Source organism: Austrofundulus limnaeus, unplaced genomic scaffold (genome assembly GCF_001266775.1).
Source record: "Austrofundulus limnaeus strain Quisiro unplaced genomic scaffold, Austrofundulus_limnaeus-1.0 Scaffold22, whole genome shotgun sequence".
Lineage (NCBI taxonomy): Eukaryota > Metazoa > Chordata > Actinopteri > Cyprinodontiformes > Rivulidae > Austrofundulus > Austrofundulus limnaeus.
The window spans coordinates 2497627-2515334 of record NW_013952424.1 but is presented as its reverse complement, the minus strand read 5'-3'; the positions used below and the strand labels follow the sequence as shown (position 1 = coordinate 2515334).

General features: G+C 39.2%; 3 protein-coding genes across 5 annotated transcripts in view; 2 read left to right on the top strand and 1 right to left on the bottom strand.

Moving 5' to 3' along the window:
• Positions 1 to 1470, top strand: part of depdc4 (DEP domain containing 4) — an 8165-nt gene extending 6695 nt beyond the window's left edge. Inside the window, exon 9 of the mRNA XM_014004213.1 lies at positions 231 to 1470. Within this exon, the coding sequence (XP_013859667.1) occupies positions 231 to 430 (200 nt within the window). The 3' untranslated portion in view covers positions 431 to 1470. The remainder of the gene's footprint in view (positions 1 to 230) is intronic.
• A 298-nt stretch (positions 1471 to 1768) lies between these two features.
• Positions 1769 to 11337, top strand: scyl2 (SCY1 like pseudokinase 2). Of its 3 annotated transcripts, XM_014004208.1 has the most exons (20): positions 1769 to 1888; positions 2988 to 3063; positions 3153 to 3349; positions 3487 to 3644; positions 3882 to 4026; positions 4731 to 4880; positions 4978 to 5199; positions 5369 to 5485; positions 5580 to 5705; positions 5784 to 5960; positions 6128 to 6139; positions 6340 to 6462; positions 6636 to 6749; positions 6838 to 6970; positions 7060 to 7178; positions 7278 to 7378; positions 7931 to 8000; positions 8086 to 8163; positions 8264 to 8386; positions 9088 to 11337. In XM_014004208.1, exons 2-20 carry the CDS (start codon positions 3009 to 3011, stop codon positions 9712 to 9714), a joined length of 2847 nt encoding a protein of 948 aa, XP_013859662.1. In that variant the 5' UTR covers positions 1769 to 1888; positions 2988 to 3008; the 3' UTR covers positions 9715 to 11337. The 3 variants fall into 3 exon arrangements, with proteins under 3 accessions (XP_013859662.1, XP_013859664.1, XP_013859663.1); XM_014004210.1 differs by lacking the exon at positions 2988 to 3063 and having other exon boundaries at positions 1770 to 1888; XM_014004209.1 differs by lacking the exon at positions 1769 to 1888 and having other exon boundaries at positions 2664 to 3063.
• Positions 11338 to 13677: 2340 nt separating this feature from the next.
• Positions 13678 to 16747, bottom strand: LOC106514690 (zinc finger CCCH-type antiviral protein 1). Its single transcript, XM_014004088.1, has 10 exons — positions 16595 to 16747; positions 16352 to 16492; positions 16158 to 16278; positions 16007 to 16085; positions 15124 to 15232; positions 14524 to 14629; positions 14348 to 14429; positions 14196 to 14253; positions 13994 to 14108; positions 13678 to 13924 (listed from the first exon to the last, which is right to left on the bottom strand). Exons 1-10 carry the CDS (start codon positions 16745 to 16747, stop codon positions 13863 to 13865), a joined length of 1026 nt encoding a protein of 341 aa, XP_013859542.1. The 3' UTR covers positions 13678 to 13862.
• Between the last annotated feature and the right edge of the window lie 961 nt (positions 16748 to 17708).

The following is a 17708-nucleotide window of genomic DNA, read 5'->3' as shown; positions in this document are numbered from 1 at the left end:
AAAGCAAGGCTTTGGGCATGTTTTTTATGAGTATAAGAATATAACATGATATAAAACTCAAAAAAGTTGATTTTACATGATCTCGCCCCTTTAAAAATGGATGACCACATGAATGGGTTTTGTCCACTTGAAGGCACTGTTGCTTCAAATTCCTGCAAGCTAAAAATCAAAGTTTGCTACTTTTATAGCAGTGTTGAAATCGATGCGATTCTCTTCTTTCTGTGTCGCAGCCTTCACCTTCTGCCAGCAGTCGACTCCACAGGAGTACGAAGATCAGCGCGACGCCGCCACCTGTGAGGGGCTCCGACAGCTCCTCCGTGAGATTTCAGCCGACAAGAGCATGCCTGTCAAAGAGAGGAGGAAGCTCCTCAAAGAGTTTGAGAGACATCACCCCGTCGTGTTCCTCCAGCACATTTCCAGCACGTTCTGACAGCCGCAGTGGATTTGCGGGATCGTTTTAAATTCTGTGAGCAGCTCCAGAAAGAGAGGACAAACAGGAAAACCTCACTTATGTAGCAAAAATTGGAATACCAGCACACAGCTAATGTTTAGTATATAGAATAGGAATGAAAAAAAATGTGTTAATTTGTTCGTAACTTATATTCAGAGAAGCAGCTATAGATAAAATCTGAAATTGAGGAATGATGACCTAAAAATGGAAAAACTTGAAAAAAGTGACAATTGATGTTGTTTATATCTATATTGAAGTAATTTCAAAAGGGACTACTTAAATGAAACTTGAAGTTGCAGTTTGGCTGCAGCATTAATTGAATAGTTTTAATATTTTTCCCTATATTGGAAATGCTGATTTTGTATGCACCTAATGTTTTATTTTTATGATTATTATAGTACTACTTTAATCAGTACAGTCTAATGAGGCAATAATTTTTCTGCATATCAAATGAGGAAAAGTCATTATGTAAATGAAGATCTTGTGTTATGGTACCATGTTAAAAAAAACACTGGTTAAAAATGGAATCTCTAATGTTGATGTTTGTTGCATGAATCACATTAGACTCGTAAAGTGAAATGGTACATTAGAGCGTTAATAATAGCTCAGGGCAACATGTTTTTGCATGTTTTCAATATATTTACTTAGTAAATCAAATAATTTAAAAGTTGCTTGAAATGTAGACTTTATAGCTTAATTGAAAATATAATTATGATGTGGTGTGTTTTATGCTACTAATGTAATTTTTGGTCAAATACAACACTTGGACTTTTTCTTATTTAATGAAGCTACTATACTCCAATAATTTGATACCGATTCTAGATTTTATCTTTTTTTTTTTGTTGTTTTTAAACATTAAAATAAGATTAAAATGCACTTTATGATGTTGAAACATGAAACAATACATTCAATGAAAGTTCTGTCAAACAAAATATATATATTTTTGTGCTYGTTTATTTAATAATTTGAGTTCTAAATGTATCATTTGACTGATGGGGAGCTCTCAATAAATGCATTAACAAAACAACTTGCATTTCCTGTCGCATACCAGAAGATACTTTAGCAGGAAATTAGAGAGACAGCAAATTATTATTCTTTTTCAGAATGAATCACAATAAAAAAATTGGCAAAGAAAAAAAGTGCAGTACATCTCCTTAAGACAACATCTGAAAAAAAAATCAGTTTATGAAGATTTGGGAGATTGAAATGGGCTGAATTTGTTCACCAAAAAGCAGAAAGGATGACGTAGACGCACCTGACTACGTAAAAAAAAAACCCGGAAGTGGTGTTCCTTGTTTTACTAGCACGCTAAGCTAACTCAATTCGCTGCTATTGGAAAACATGGGTGCTGCGTTTCTTAGCCATTACTGACAGCAGTGGTGTCGACGGTGAATTTATAACGAGGCTGAAAACTGAAAGTCTTATTTTTGTATTAAGGTAAGAAGCTGGRGGTTTGTTGAAGTGGCAGCTTTTGAAATAAATTAATTGGTAACGCCGCTGTTTGTTTGCGCATTGCTGGCTAGTTAGCTTGAGTAGTTGACTTTCATCTCTTTATCTAATAAAAAAGCCTTTTATTCTACAGGATTGTCAGCTACATGAATATATCTCGAACTGGACGTAGGTTTAAAATGACATATAACTAATATATTGTCAACACTGGACTAAAGTAATAGATCGGACAAAACAAGGGTCAAGACGGGTTAACTTGGCTAACATTAATGAATTTCACAATCAGACATGGTCGACAATTATCACATATTTTTCAGCCTAACTCTAAGATACATTTTAATTTTCTTACAACACCTGGTTTAGCCAAATCAACCTGTTTGTAATAAGCTGTTTACTATCTGATGATTTTCTGAAACCTCGGCTATTTTCCAAACTGACATCACCACTTATACATTATGTAGAAAAGCAAATTGGATTCATTAAATCAGCGTTTAGTTCTGTTTTTACAATGAAATGCATCTTTATTCATGATGGACATAAACCGTTTCTGATGCTTTCAGCACATATTTCTGTATTCTAAAGTTAGTTATTTTCTGTTGATGTGCAGCAGTGGACCTGAATACTAATCCTCTACGACCACCACACTGCATATTTTAGTTGTTTCCCTGCTCTTCAGCAGGTTGTCAAGCTCTGCAGGAGCCTGTTAATCACTCATTAATTCAAAAGAGCTGTGTTGGAGCAGAGAAACATCAAAACATGCAGGATTGAGAAGCAAAAAGGAGAGCATTGTTTGCTAGAAGCGTCTTTTACCTTAAAATCAAAGAACTACAGACCCACTGAATTAAAAGAAAGAAAGAAAGAAACCTCTTAACAGTCTGTTCAATCTGTAATAAGTGTTTCATTACCAGCAGTTGTCTGACTTGTGACCCAACGTGCTTTAAAATCACTGATGTATTTTTTAGAGAGTCTTGTGCTGCAGGTGGGTTTGCTATGAGTCATGGTATATTCCTAGGGACATTTTTCCACAGTTAATTTTTTTTTTTCAGTCAGCACCGGTGGGCACTTTGATGTGCAAATTTTTATGCAGGTACAATAGAGTGCGTGTCTAATGGATCCTATTGGGGCCTTTGCTGAGTCGAGGGAAGGACTACAGCTGTCTCTGAGTGATTGCAAAAACTTGTTTCCTCTTTTTTTTTATCTGACTGCACTTTGTTTAAATTTCTTGGTGGTCATCATCTGTGTCTCGCCTCAGCTGCCAGGTCGCACCCAACCATGGAGTCGATGTTGAACAAGCTAAAAAGCACCGTCACTAAAGTGACAGCAGATGTCACCAGCGCCGTCATGGGCAACCCAGTGACGAGGGAGTTTGAGGTCGGGCGACATATTGCGAGTGGAGGTCCTGGGCTGTGCTGGAGGATTTACAATGGCAGTAAAAAGTCCACCAAACAGGTGCGTGTCTCCTCCGTCTTCTCTCCATGCTTATGCTTGAACAGAAGAACGATTTTACAACAGCGCACGTGCTCTGAAAGAGCCGAACTTCGGCTCAACTACTAATCTCAGCGTCCTGTTGATTTGCAACTCGTTAGGAGGTGGCAGTGTTTGTGTTTGATAAGAAGATGATTGACAAGTACCAGAAGTTTGAGAAGGACCAAATCGTCGATTCATTGAAAAAGGGAGTGCAACAATTGACCAGACTGCGTCACCCTCGTCTCTTGACCGTGCAGCATCCTCTGGAAGAGTCTCGGTGATTACCACTTTTATCAACTATATAGGTCGCAGCTTAGAGAGGGGCTTTGCATTTGAGAAAATATTCTGAAACAGTTGTTTTTTTTCTCCTGCCTGTTTGTGTCATGTTTTCATTCATTTTTGTTTAAGCTACATTCAAAGCACCTTTCTTGTTTTTCAACCTTTGCTGATAATACCGTCTGTCTTCATTGTAAAATTACGCTAATATTTGTTGTTGTTTCTTTTGGACCCTCAGAGACTGCTTGGCATTCTGCACAGAGCCAGTGTTTGCTAGTCTGTCCAATGTGTTGGGCCAGTGGGACAATCTGCCCAGCCCCGTGCCCAACGACATCAAGGAGTACAAACTCTATGATGTGGAGACCAAATATGGCTTGTTACAGGTGTGTGAACACACACACACTCGCACACACAGAACAGATTTTGGTTTCGCTACTGCAGATTTACTCTTTAAAATGTCAGTGTGTGTAAAACAAAAACAAAAAAAACAGAATCTACATGCGCAAAACTAAAATGGCGTTTCTTTGTCAAGTCGGCAAATTCCGTATTTATTCAGACTTTCTGTCATAAAAATAAGAACAGCATTAATGTGTGTTTCTGTCCATTTCTTCAAACTGATCTTTTCAATCTGAAATCATAACCACGTGTAAACACTAAATGTAAGCAGCTTGTGTGTTCCCTTGGCTGCAGACTAGTTTAGCAGGTTTTTATAATTGACTGTCTCCACCTATATAGACGCCTAAGCTTTAACATGGATTTCTTTTAAACCAGTTAAACCTAAATTATTTCACATTTCTTGTCTTTTATACAATGTCTGACAGGATAGTCCTCATTTTTTTTTATTTCCTTTCATTTGTTCCTTTCTAAAAGCACTGTAATAAGAGTAATGGATGTCCCAGTTTGACAGTACAGCATAGTGCTTGGCAGATCGATTCAAAGCTGAATTCAGTGCCAAACTGAGTCACACTGACAGCTGGTTTATCTTCGCTTGTTGCTTYGATTATAAAATGTCATTTAGCATCTGATCAAATCTGACTGTTTAGTTTGACAACAGTATATTTTGGGATTTGTTTTTCCGTCGCTTCAGATGTCGGAGGGTTTGTCGTTTCTCCACGGCGGGGTGAAAATGGTCCACGGCAACTTGTGTCCAGAGAATATCATCCTCAACAAAAGTGGAGCCTGGAAGATCATGGGCTTTGACTTCAGCATCTCTTCTAACAACCCTTCAGACCCTGAGGTATCCGTGTAGTTTTTGATCAGGAAGGCAGTGAAAAGCTTTTGGTTTTACTTCATCAAACATCTTTTATGTTTCGCTCTCATCGTGTTTCTTATAGCCCAAGTACACATGTAAAGAATGGGAGCCCAACCTTCCTCCTCTGTGTCTCCCTAACCCCGAGTACCTGGCCCCTGAGTACATACTATCCGTCAGCTGTGACTCTGCCTCGGACATGTACTCTCTCGGTGTGGTCGTACATGCTGTATTCAATGAAGGCAAACCTGTTTTCCAAGTCAACAAACATGATATTTTTAAGAGTTTCAGCCGGCAGCTGGACCARGTGAGTGCTTAGACAGACCTTTTCAATACGTCTTAACCTATTGATGTTTGTATTTTTCAAAATACTTTGCTTCTCATATTTGGAACAAAGTGCTACAATTCAGTTTTACGGAGTACGAAAATTTCATTTTGCAAACTACAAGTTTTTAAACTTCTCTTTGTGTTTGCAGCTGAGCAACATCAGCCCAGCTCTGCTCAACAAAGTCCCAGAAGAAGTGCGGGAGCACGTCAAGATGCTTCTCAGCGTCTCTCCAAATGTCCGACCCGATGCCGACCAAATGACAAAGGTTTGTTTAAAAATGGGGGGAAAAATTCCACCTTTTTATGTTCTTTTGTTTTTGTCTGGTGGATTACAAAARTGTGCTTCTGTTTGGATTTCAGATTCCCTTTTTCGATGACGTGGGCGCAGTCACCCTGCAGTACTTYGACACCCTTTTCCAAAGGGACAACTTACAGAAATCCCAGTTCTACAAAGGTCTTCCTAAAGTGCTGCCCAAGCTACCAAAGGTAAMTACAAAACAAACGATTGCATGTATGAAAGTCATTACAGTTTTAAAATCAAACTCTTTCTTCAACCCCCCACAGAGAGTTGTGGTGTATCGCATCTTGCCGGCGTTGACTTCTGAGTTCGTCAACCCAGACATGGTTCCCTTCGTCTTACCCAACGTGCTGCTGATTGCCGAGGAGTGCACCAAGGAGGAGTACGTTCGCCTCGTCTTGCCTGACCTCACGCCTGTTTTCAAACAGCAGGAGCCGATCCAGGTAGAGCTGCTTCGCTCGCACGGAGAGCTTTTGCTTGTGCACGTTTGAGATAACGGGCTGTTTTGCTGTTATCTAAGTCACTAATTAAAGCCTGACAAAAGAGCATGTGGGGTTTAGGTTCAATTTTAAGTCTTTTTTTTTTCTATTTTCTTTCCATGCCTCCTCAGGCTAGTAATATGGTGAGTGGTTTCTGTGGTGAATTGTCTTCTAGCACATCAGCTAGCGTTGTGTGTTGTGTAGTTGTGGCACTAACATCTGCACTAACCTCCCTGAAGTCTGCATACTTACACTTACCTCCACGCTCCTGTTGAAGATGGGCTCATCTTTTTTTTTTCCTTTTTCGACTCCTGTTTTTCTACCTTTGCCACGTGTGTTGCAGATCCTGCTGATATTTCTGCAAAAGATGGACCTCCTCTTGACGAAGACTCCTGCAGAGGACATCAAGAACAGCGTGCTTCCCATGGTCTACAGAGCCCTCGAGGCTCCCTCAGTGCAGATCCAGGTACGGATGAGAAACTAAGGATTTTTAATAAACCCAGATTTGTTTTTAGCCTTCCAGAGAAAACCCTTAAAATGATTGTTTTCCCTCGGGGTATGCTCAGTTCTTGTCCTTATGCTCTTCTTGGCATCGTGACACCTGTCACACTATATAATGTCTTCTTTGTGGGTGAGCAGGAGCTGTGCCTGAACATCATCCCAACGTTTGCCAACCTGATCGACTACCCGTCCATGAAGAATTCCCTCATCCCCCGAATCAAATCAGCCTGCCTACAGACCTCCTCGCTTGCTGTGAGTCGGCAGTGATGTCATGTTTTGCTATTTTTTTACTCGCATTAAATATAAATTTTCGTTAATTTTCGTCCTCACTTTCCCTTAGGTGCGAGTGAACTCTCTAGTGTGTCTGGGAAAGATTTTGGAATATCTAGATAAGTGGTTTGTTATCGACGAGATCCTWCCTTTCCTTCAGCAGATCCCTTCTAGAGAACCAGCAGTACTTATGGGAATTTTAGGTAAACAAATCAAAGCCACGTCGCTTCATTTGTTTCACTCAAAAAATCTCTTGATTTCCTTTTAACTACTTGTTTCCTCTATATTTTAGGGATCTATAAGTGCACTTTTAGCCACAAGAAGCTTGGGATCCCCAAAGAGCATCTTGCCACCAAGGTCTTACCCCACCTCGTGTCTCTTAGCATAGACAACAACCTCAACCTTAATCAGGTACRTTTCATTTTTGCATATTTAGTACGCCATACGACATTGATGTTAAATGTCCTGTTTTTAGTTTCCATTTTTCTAATCCTCTCTGTTGTTTCTCAGTTTAACTCTTTCATGCTGGTTATCCGTGACATGCTGAGCCGCATGGAGGCTGAGCACAAAACCAAGCTGGAACAGCTCCACATCATGCAGGAGCAGCAGAGGTTTATTATTTATTTTTTACACTGAATAAACTTTTCATTTTGATCTCTACTGAAAGGCACAGTRTGTAGGATTTTGTCAATTCTTTTAGCCGAAATTGAGATAATCACAATCACTAATGATAATAATAAAAATACGTCTAATCATTGCAGACAAAGACCTTGTTTTATTATTTTTACCTTATAAAAAGCTGTTTATATCTCCGTGGTCGCGGGTCGCCACTACAGGCAGCCGCCATCTTGTCTACGAAGGCTCATGAAGGACAAACTGTGGTGGCGGCGTCAAAAACTGTTTTAGTTGTAACACTATAAATGTAATATTTGTTGTCTGTCATTGTAGCTGGGATAATTTTACTTATTAAAGCTCAGAATCTTACTACTTGAAACATCACTAGCCCTGAAGCTGCTGGTAGACATCGCGGTTGGAATTATCAAAGGTTTTTGACACCTGAGAGACACCGTAGCAACTCCTTTGCGTTTGGAAGCGGGGGGTGGGGGGAGGACCAGGGGTTAACTTCCACTGGAGCATTATGATCGTTGTTTCTTATTTAACAGGAGTCTAAACATCTCAAATCCATCGAGCCAATCCGATGAGACAAAGAGCCCACCCAGCTCTGGAAACCAGGTGAGARGTTCATTCCATACATATACTTTGAAACATTCTCCCCCTGAAAAAGCAGTGAACTTTACCTTTTTTTATTTGCTGTCAGATTGATGACATATTTGGCAGCACGAGTGTAAATGGAAAAGAAAATGGATCTGCTCCACCAACCTCCCAGCCTAACAGAGTACGTACTCTACATCCCACATTTGTATGGAGAAATGTTTGTTTCAGTTTGTYGCACAGTTGGTGTAAAGTCTCCCTCTCTGCCTTGTTGTGGCTTCTAGATGTCTCTGACTCTGGAGGAGAAACAAAGATTGGCTAAAGAGCAGGAACAGGCGGCCAAACTGAGGAGCCAGCAGCCGTTGGCACCGCAGAGCATCAAACCTGCAAGCACCAGCAGCTCACAGGTGAAGCCTGGGAATATTTTCCTGAAACGGCAGTTCTCAAACTTTACACGACTTTACGCTCCAGTTTGGAGGAGGAAATATAGAAATAAAACAAATCAAAATTTAATTTGTACACAGAAGCCCCAACAAAGGCAACTCAGTCATAATAGGAGAAAATCTGTTGGCTCAGATTGTGCTAATAGCTCGTTAGCTTGTTTGTCAGTTCATTCTTTAGTTGCTGAAGAAAAACACAAAAGGGCAATTTTGCACACAAGTGACTGAAATGAGCCATCTTCCAAAATTATGGCAAGTCATTTAAAATAAAAAATGAAACTAAAAGCTATTCTTTTTAAATAAACCTTTTTAAATTATGAAATGAATTAAGATTTCTGCCTTGATTTAAAAGACATCCACCCAATTAAATATTAAATAAACTGGCCTAGTTTTTAAGTTCACTAATAATTTATGACTGTGCAAATGCTATATTTCAAATCCTTTAGTTTTTCTTTCTTAACATTAAACAACAAATAAAAGTCAAAGTTCTTGTAAATGTTTCAGAATGTAGCAAACAGTTGTTTAATATACTTTAGTGTTTATTTTACTCTTGTATTGGTTGTTATCATTTATTTAAAGTTTCATGTATGTTTTGTGATTTTGGATACATTTTATGCATTAGGAGCAGAAATAGCTCCTTTGACTGTAAAACCTTCTTTATGTTGCAGACGAAGGACTTGACCAGCAGTCTTCTCAACAACATGACATCTTTGAATAGTCTGTCTTTGGCCAACTCGGCACGATCGCCCCCAGTGCAGGGCGCCACCATGTCTGCCTTCCCCACCTCTAACCCCATGGTTGGTTCCATGGGCGCTCCGGTTTCTAATGGTTTCAACCCACCAATGGGCTTCCAGACAGGAGGCATGGGGATGGGACCARCAGCTCCCGGTTTCTACGGTGGGATGGCCTCCACCACCAGCGCCCCGAACTTCGGAGCCCTCACGCAGACTCAAGCACCAACGGGACCGACTAGTAAAGCCCCGGACATGTCAGCCCTGGACAGTCTGTTTACAGCCAGCAAACCCAAAGTCGCTCTCAACCAAATGGGTCCAAAACCCACCCCTGGAGCCAACACRCCTTGGATCAGTCAGTTCACCCCTGCCCAGAACGCTCAGACTCAAATGCCGGGCATGGCGGCGGGAATGGGAGGGATGTCCGGTGGGTTTGGGATGCAGGCGAACCCCTTTTTCAGCCCGCAGAACTTCTCTCAAGCAGCTGCCGCCCCGACAGTGAACCCAAGCGGAGTCAAACAAAGTGCGTCTGTGAACAATGATCTCAAGGACTTATTTGGCTAAAGAGAACATCAGGTGTGAGATTTTAATAACTGTGAAACACGATAGCTTTGAATTCTCACAGAACAAGACACTTGATGATTGRAGTACTTTTAAGGGTCGTATTGTTTGTACTTTTATGCTCACTTGGATTTAAAGTCTGACTTGTGCTCACATTCTGCTGGAAAATGAACCTGCACCTGATTTCCATTTCTATTAGATCAGAAGAAACAGTTGGGATTTGTTGAAATCCTTGGGGTTGGGAGGTTTTCCTACTGTTTTGTACTTGACATTTTTGGGGCATCAGAGTGTTGGGTTAAGATTTAATTCGGTTTATTTTGAAAGGTTTGTGTCTGTTTTGAGTTGTTTTRTTGTTTTTGTCAGTCGTATCGTAAAAGATTTTCAGGCTTTTGTGCTTTTCACCGCTTCTCCGGAACATTTTGCTGCACGTCTGAAGTGATCAGAATGCTTGGCTACAGAACAAAGACATCATCCATCAAAGTGTCTGAGTCCAGGGGGAGGTATACTGCAGCCACTGATCTGCATCCAGGAGGTTCTTTTGTGGAAACAAATCAAATGCGAGTGTAGAAAATTAGCTGTTTAAATAGGACCCAAAAAAATAGAGCCTCTTTTGTAGTGCATCTTCACGGTAACCCATCCTGTGCAACCTAGTTATGTTGTTTGGTAGCTCGGAAAAGAATTTGGGAGTAAAATTTGTATCTGCATCCTGTCATGGAGGCAGTAACGAGCAAGCCCACTGCTTTTGTGATTGTGCCTTACAGGGGTACACGTGTAAAGCTAAACTGCACTCATTTTTTAAATCATTTTCTTACCTCATCTGCAAAAATATATATATTTTTTTGTGTCTAGCGACCAATCACATTAGATTTCTTTTGAGGAGATGCTGAGGACCTCGGGGGTCCTCCATTTGTTGATCAGTTTTATGAAATAAAGACTATATTTCTACTCTGGCACTTTTCAGCTCTCCGAGGACCCCGTGCTGGTGTCGTACATTCGTATAAAGTGTAAATATGCAGTTATTTAAAAATTATTAGCTCTGTGAGGGCCTTGGCATTCTATTGTTTTTGTGATTCTGGTTAAGAGGCCTTAGATGAGTCCAGTGCAATAATCCTTTTGTTTGTTTTGGTTGAAGACACAGAACACATGGCTGAAAAAGCGCCTAATGTATCCTTAATCAACTCTTCTGCCCTTCAGATTTTAACAGCTAAACAGCAACTCATTCCAGATTTTAGAGAATCATATCTTTTTTTGTTTTGGTTTGATGCACCTTGCTCTCACTGTTACCGTTTTATTTAATCGTGTTAAATCTATTCCACCAAAACAGGGTTTATTACATGTTTTAAACCTGTCGGATTCTGTTTTTCCCCCTGTACATGTGTGTGAGTGGATGTTTTTACACTCGTCTGTCTGGATTTCACCACTTACTGAATATAGTGGTCAAAGTGTTGCATATTGTAGCAGAGCCCCAAAGCAGATCTATAAAGTTGATTGTTTTTACAGAAATCATTTGTAAACTAATGTCTAATGTGTTAAGTGTGAGCTTTCTTTGGTGTGTTACTGAGTTGGTTCAGTGGAGACCTGTACATACATATAAAAAAAAAGAAATACACAATCTAATATTCTTAACTGATGGTCATTATTTGTGTGTTTACGTGTTGGAGTTAAAGAAGGAAAAGCAATGATTGACTTTATTTTATGGTAATACAATAGTTTTTAAATAGACATTTTCAAAAATTATTAATCTATAATCAGGGTTGCACATAAAATGTTTGGTCTGGTTCTCAGGGGAGAACCTAGGGTTGTTGCTTGGTGCTCATATTTTTCCATCACTCATTTAACACATTTATCTATAGGGGYGTCAGGGCATCTAACRTCCCCCYGTTCTGTTTTATGACTCCTATTAGCTGCGACGTCTCAGGACATCATGCCAAATCAGTCCAACATGTTTTTAATTTATTCTTTTACTCTGCATAAATTTTGTAAACTACCTAAGTGTCCAACGGGCTGGGTGTATGTCATATAAACATCACAAACTGAACATTTCATGGTTAAATGTCTTTTAGACTAACAGATGGACAACTCCTGTTTGGTCTTCTGSATCTTCAGCCTTGKTTAAACCAGCTTTCCACACTCTCCAGACCAAGCAGCAAATATCTGTCTTTTGCACAGAGCAAAATAACTTAAAACATACAAATGTTTTATTTGTTAGACTGATTTCTTTTTTTAAAAGACTATTATTCAAAAACATATTATTTAGATGGTTTCAGCTCATGTCATTATTTATTCTTCATATTTGATCATTTAATAAATTACATTTATCTCAGAAAAGCTGTATCACAGTATGGTCCTAAATATAAACAAGTTTAGCAAATCAAGAACCTTGTTTTTTATATAAAAYTGTGAATGAAATTTGTGGATCTTTATGATAAATTAAAATAAGATTTAAAACTCTTTCACCTAGAGAACATGGCAAGTTGTTTTTATTTTTTAAATATATATAATGTTTTTGACTGGGGTGTAAAACAGAGAATCATCTTTGCTTTAATATGGGGTAAACAAATGTTCTTAGTTAATGTGGTTTGAATCTCACAGACAGCTTCATACAGCAGTCTCTCAGGAGGAGAGTTTAGTCACTCACACAGAGTTGGACAGAGCTGATCAACAACAACATTCTGAACATATATTTAATATAAAGTTAGGTTTTACAGACCAAAGTCTCTGGTAGTTCAGGAGCAAGTTGCAGGAGAGGAGAAGCCAGGACTGATCGCGTCGCTGCTGCAGCTGGAGTCGAGCCGGTCCGCTGCATCAACCAAACTTGCTCTCACTGAAAGTCCCGCCCTGCTCTGCTCTGATTGGACAAAACAGCTCTGGACTTCGTCTGATTTGTTGAAGGCAGTGTCCGTTTAATCAGGGTCCCGCTGTGGCGCACCGAACAACTATCCATTCACACCAGTGCCGCTGGATTTTTTATTTATTTATTTATTTATTTATTTATTTATTTATTTATTTATTTATTTATTTATTTATTTATTTATTTATTTATTTATTTAAGAAATCAGCAAACTGGTCGCACTCTAGAGCCCTGCTAGCTGTTGTTTTGACAGACAACCAGGTACAATCTTAGGTACGCAGGGGAGCTTTATGACGTCCCATCTGGTGTGCTTTTTCCTTTTTTGACAGCGCAAGCGCACCTGCGCACTGCTCATGTACACCTGTCTATAAAGCTCTTATCTATAAAACTCCTCCAAGAGAACAAAGTGCCATACAATACAGTAAAAAACTCAACAAGGGATAAAATCATAAAAATCAACATCCTAAGATGTAGTAAAAGCCAAAGAATAAAAGTGGGTTCCAGTAAAGAATTGAAAGGGGCTGAGGCCTTTCTTAGCGTTAAAAAAAAGCAAGTTCCATAATTTAGGGCCCAGTCCTGCAAAAACCTGATCCCCTCTGAACTTACACCTGGTTCTGGGTACATGTAGAGGTGTATATTGTTGTAAAAGCTCAAAGTTAGAGAGGGGCAAGACTTTAATGATTTAAAAGCAAATAAAATAATTTAAAATTGGATTGGTAACCAGTGCAAGGGTTTTAAAACTGGTATAATCTGATGAAATTTCATTGTGCTATCTGTAAACAAGCAACCATAACTCYGATCCCCTGCATACAAAGCATTACAAAAGTCCAGCCAAAGTGTAATATGGCATGGCTCACTATTCCAAATAGATGCTCTGGAAGAATCTGTGTAATTTTAGCCAGAAACTAGATTTTACCACTGCCTTTATCTGTCTGACTAACTTTGATCCCTGAGGTAGATAAATCTGTGTGTCATCTGCATAAAGTGGTACCATGCTTCCTGAAGRCTGAGGACAAGAACAATGCTCATTTGGTCTTATGTGGTGCCTCTTTTTAAAGCTTTGCTTCAAAATGTTTTTAATGTCAAGCCATTATTTGAGGGATTAATATGTTTTGCTTGTGTCTGAATGTGTTTATGATCTGAAACCTGAACATTCAAAGACACTTAATGGTATGATTTGTTGTAATTAAAACAGCAGTTTTGTAAACCCTTTCAACTGATGAAGAAATAAAACATCTTGAGACGGAAGTGCAAAATCGGACCAGGCAGTACCAAGATTGTCCCGATCTCGTCGTTTCAGTCACTGGACATATCGTCTCACTGATCTGACAGTGTTTGTGGACAGGTTCGTCTGAGTCCAAGCTGCAAAAAGACACACGTTTAGATTTGTGGGTTAAAATGGAAAGTCTTACGTCTGCGTTTGCCCCTCACATGAGAAGTTGAGCTCGTAGCTGAACCTTTTGGTGGTAAATGTCATCAAGCCTGACGGGTTCTGCTGGTACTGGAGCTCAATGTCTGAACTGGACACGCTGCACTGACCGTGTCTCTGCAGGACACACAGCAACAACACATTAAAGACAATCTTAAATCAAAAAAAGTTAATGTTCACGTAAAACAAAAAGCCGTGGCTTACTTTAGTATACTCTTTCCACATCCCATCTAGATCTAGGAACTGCCAACTTGGGCTTGAACTGAAAAYGGGTAAAGATTTTTATATTTAAATCTTAAAAAAATAAGAGCAGATGCAGACGTTCAACACAAATTGGAACAGTTGCTTGTTCTCACCTGCTGCTGTTTTGTATCCCACCGTCTGTAGTCCTCCTCACTGATCTTGTCGTTCCAATTTCATTATTGATTTGACACATACCTGTGATTAAACAATGTTTCATTTCTACCCTCAAAAGTGTGGTCAGGTTGACTTAGGTGAGGAGCTTTGTGTTTGTGTTATGTGTGTGCGTTACTGGAAAAATCCAACGTGTATGTGTATCTGTTGATCCTGAAGTGTAGCTGGCCCTGCTGGTTCAACTGGTACTGACTCTCAATGGCACCACTGTCGAACGAACATATCTGCAGACATGCAAACAGCCACAAATATGGGTTTAGGGAGAAATATGTGCATCCCACCAACATTTCAATAACCTACCAAAATAAAGTTGGCTGGAAATGAAAGACCAAGCATTCCACAATCTCTGGGTCGGGTTTTAGATTAAAATCATTTTGTGTTGAGAAGTGACGGAGATGTAGCCATTTTGGTCAAACCTAGCTGGTACCAACATGAAATTTGAGCTCAATCTCTGTTATTTTTATTTTTGTGTTGGATGGACTAGTCATGGCTGCCACMTTGATATGAGTTGACTCCGAAAGCGAATCAGCTGTATATGTGAATAAAACAATTACTTCCTGGAAGTTTCTCAATATATATGTTTGTAACTAACAGAAAGTGGTGCGCGATAAGGATTATTTATGTGGACGTAACTGCAAACTGTTGCTAATGTTACAAAAGTTAGAGGTATTTAAATTTTGGTTTATTTGATTTAGAAGTACAAAGACATAGTACGTACATGTGCCTGGTATTCTGTCCATTGTCCTTCATCGTCCATAAACTCATACTTAACGCCTTGAGACAGCTGGGGCGGTGAGGACAGAGACCGGATGGGGGTCAAGTAAAGTCTGTGGAGACATAAGGGATTTATAACCCAAGACAAAAATAAAATAAAAGCTTAAGGTGAAAATAAATTTGAGGGATAGTTTCATTTTCTATTACTGGCATCTGTCTAGACTCTGCAGCCTGCAGCTCTGGGGCCACATGCGGCTCTTTGGTCCCTCTGCAGTGGCTCTTCAAAAAATGTGACCAAAAATAACAAAATATCTTTTTTGTACACTCACAATAGAAATCAGTTTGTATGCAAATATGTGAGCAATACTAATGATACAGAATATAAAATATGTTAGCTAATGCTATCCTGTTGTTTACTTAAATAATCCAATTTCTTTCTATGATCTTTCCCTCAAATCCATCAGAACTACCTTTAAAGAATTTGAAGACTGCATAATAATAAGAATTAGAAAAAAATATGCCTGAATATTCCAGTTGTCCTAGTTTTTATGAAATTCGGTGTATTACAGTAGCTATTTTTCTTGTTTACATGAATATGGCCTTTTCATTTGTCCTGATGTATTAAAAATAATAAATAATAAAATGTACAATATATTTTTTAGTTTTATAATGTCATCTCCACTGGCCGTAAAGGTTGCCGAAAAGGCCTCCAAACGGCCCACGGACCACCAGTTGATAATCATAGATGTAGCTTGTTTTGTGGCTCTGAACACATTTTATTAGTGAGCCAGGTAGCAGAAATGGCTCTCTTGATCGTAAAGGTTGCAGACCCCTGATCTAGACAGATGTGGATTTTCTCGGGTCTCTGTTTGAACCACAAGACTCACCCTGCAGGGTTGGAGGTGAACTTTGGACGCCTGCGTACGTTTCTGCTCAAGCCTGTGACGAGGTTGCTTTGGGTCATGGCTGCAAAGTTCAACCCAATCAGTCAGATTAAAAAAAAAAAGTAATAATAAAACGTCCCTCGTGTAAACATACAGGAAAAATCCACAGAGTATCCCACAGTGCCCACTGTGAACCGAAGGGATCCCTGAGGGTTTAGAGCAAAGTGCCGCTCAATGTCTGTGCTGCWGATGGAGGATGTTAACATGCTGGAGTTCTGAGGAGGAAGAAGGACACGTCAGCATGTGAGAACCTTGAAAATCAAACGAGTTTAACACTTCCGATCTAACCTGAGCTCCGTATTCACGCCACAGGAAGTCGTCTCTGTAGTACCAGCCCACGTCCTCCGTCAGGCCCTGAGGGAGGAGGCTCCGTCTCTGCACTCCCAGAGCTGGATTATTAATCTGCAACGTATCAAAGTCTATAAAGACCTGCCTGTGGAAACACATACAGGACACAGGTTGACATGTTTATTCCCAATTGCTCCTCTTTTTTTTTTTTTTAATAAAAAAAGGCTGTATTTAGGATCAAACTGACCCTTGTTTTGTGTTGATGGTAATGCCTTTTGCTCCCGGTTGGCAGTAATGACGTTCGATCACATGATCATTGTCAATTCGCAGCCATTGATTCCCAGAATACAGCTGCCACTCATAACTCTTCCCACTGACTGGTAATAATAAAACCATAAAATCCTTTTTATATCACATAATCTGATTAAATGTCATTTTTCTACTACTTTGAGTTTAGTCCTTTTTATCTATTATGAAAGTGGTTWAAAAACTAAGCCTATAAGCAAGAAATTCAATTTAAAAAAGGCTAAAAACTAAGTTTTGACCTGCAGYGTCCTGATAAATGTTGACCTCTTCATATCCCTGCAGGAAACAAATACAAAGGCAACACAGATGACAGATCCATGTTCAGCTTTCTCAAACTCAGAYTGAGTCAGACTTACCCCTGCCTGAGGAAGAGCCACTGCAACAAACAGGAAAATGAATAAATTAAACACATAATATCCATTAATTACACGTTCATAAAGACAATTCAACAGTCTGGTTCACTCACTTCTTTACCAGGGAAGTAACTTCATTCACTGAAGTTTCACTTTCTTTTCTGTATCTATTTATATGTAAGGGAGGGCCTGGCTGTGGCAAGYCCTTCTGACATATAATAATTTTTAAGATATCGATAATTCTACCGATTTAAGATTATGTTTTTTAGTAGCAAAAACTGGCATTAAAGACATCATGAACTTTTATTTTAAGATCCTCACAAGTGAGTTTGCATTTAGGAATAATTAAGTTTTCAAATTTTCAAAGAAMTATTAAACATTTAATTGCAACGTCATCTTCTTTGGGTATTTCCATAACTGTGGAAACTTGGCAAAACGCCCATTAGCAGTACATAATGTTTTCTTTAAATGTAGACGTTAAAATATATGCTGTACATTTTGGGCATAAATATTTAGAAAACTGCAATCGCAACCTAATGATATATTATATATCATRATGCAGCATATACGYATGTTGCTTTACTGTTTCAGTATCATATCATATTTTCCTCTGGAAATTTTAATTTGAATAAAGCTTTTAGTAAGTAAGTAAGTAAGTAAGTAAGTAAGTAAGTAAGTAAGTATGTCAGTCAGTCAGT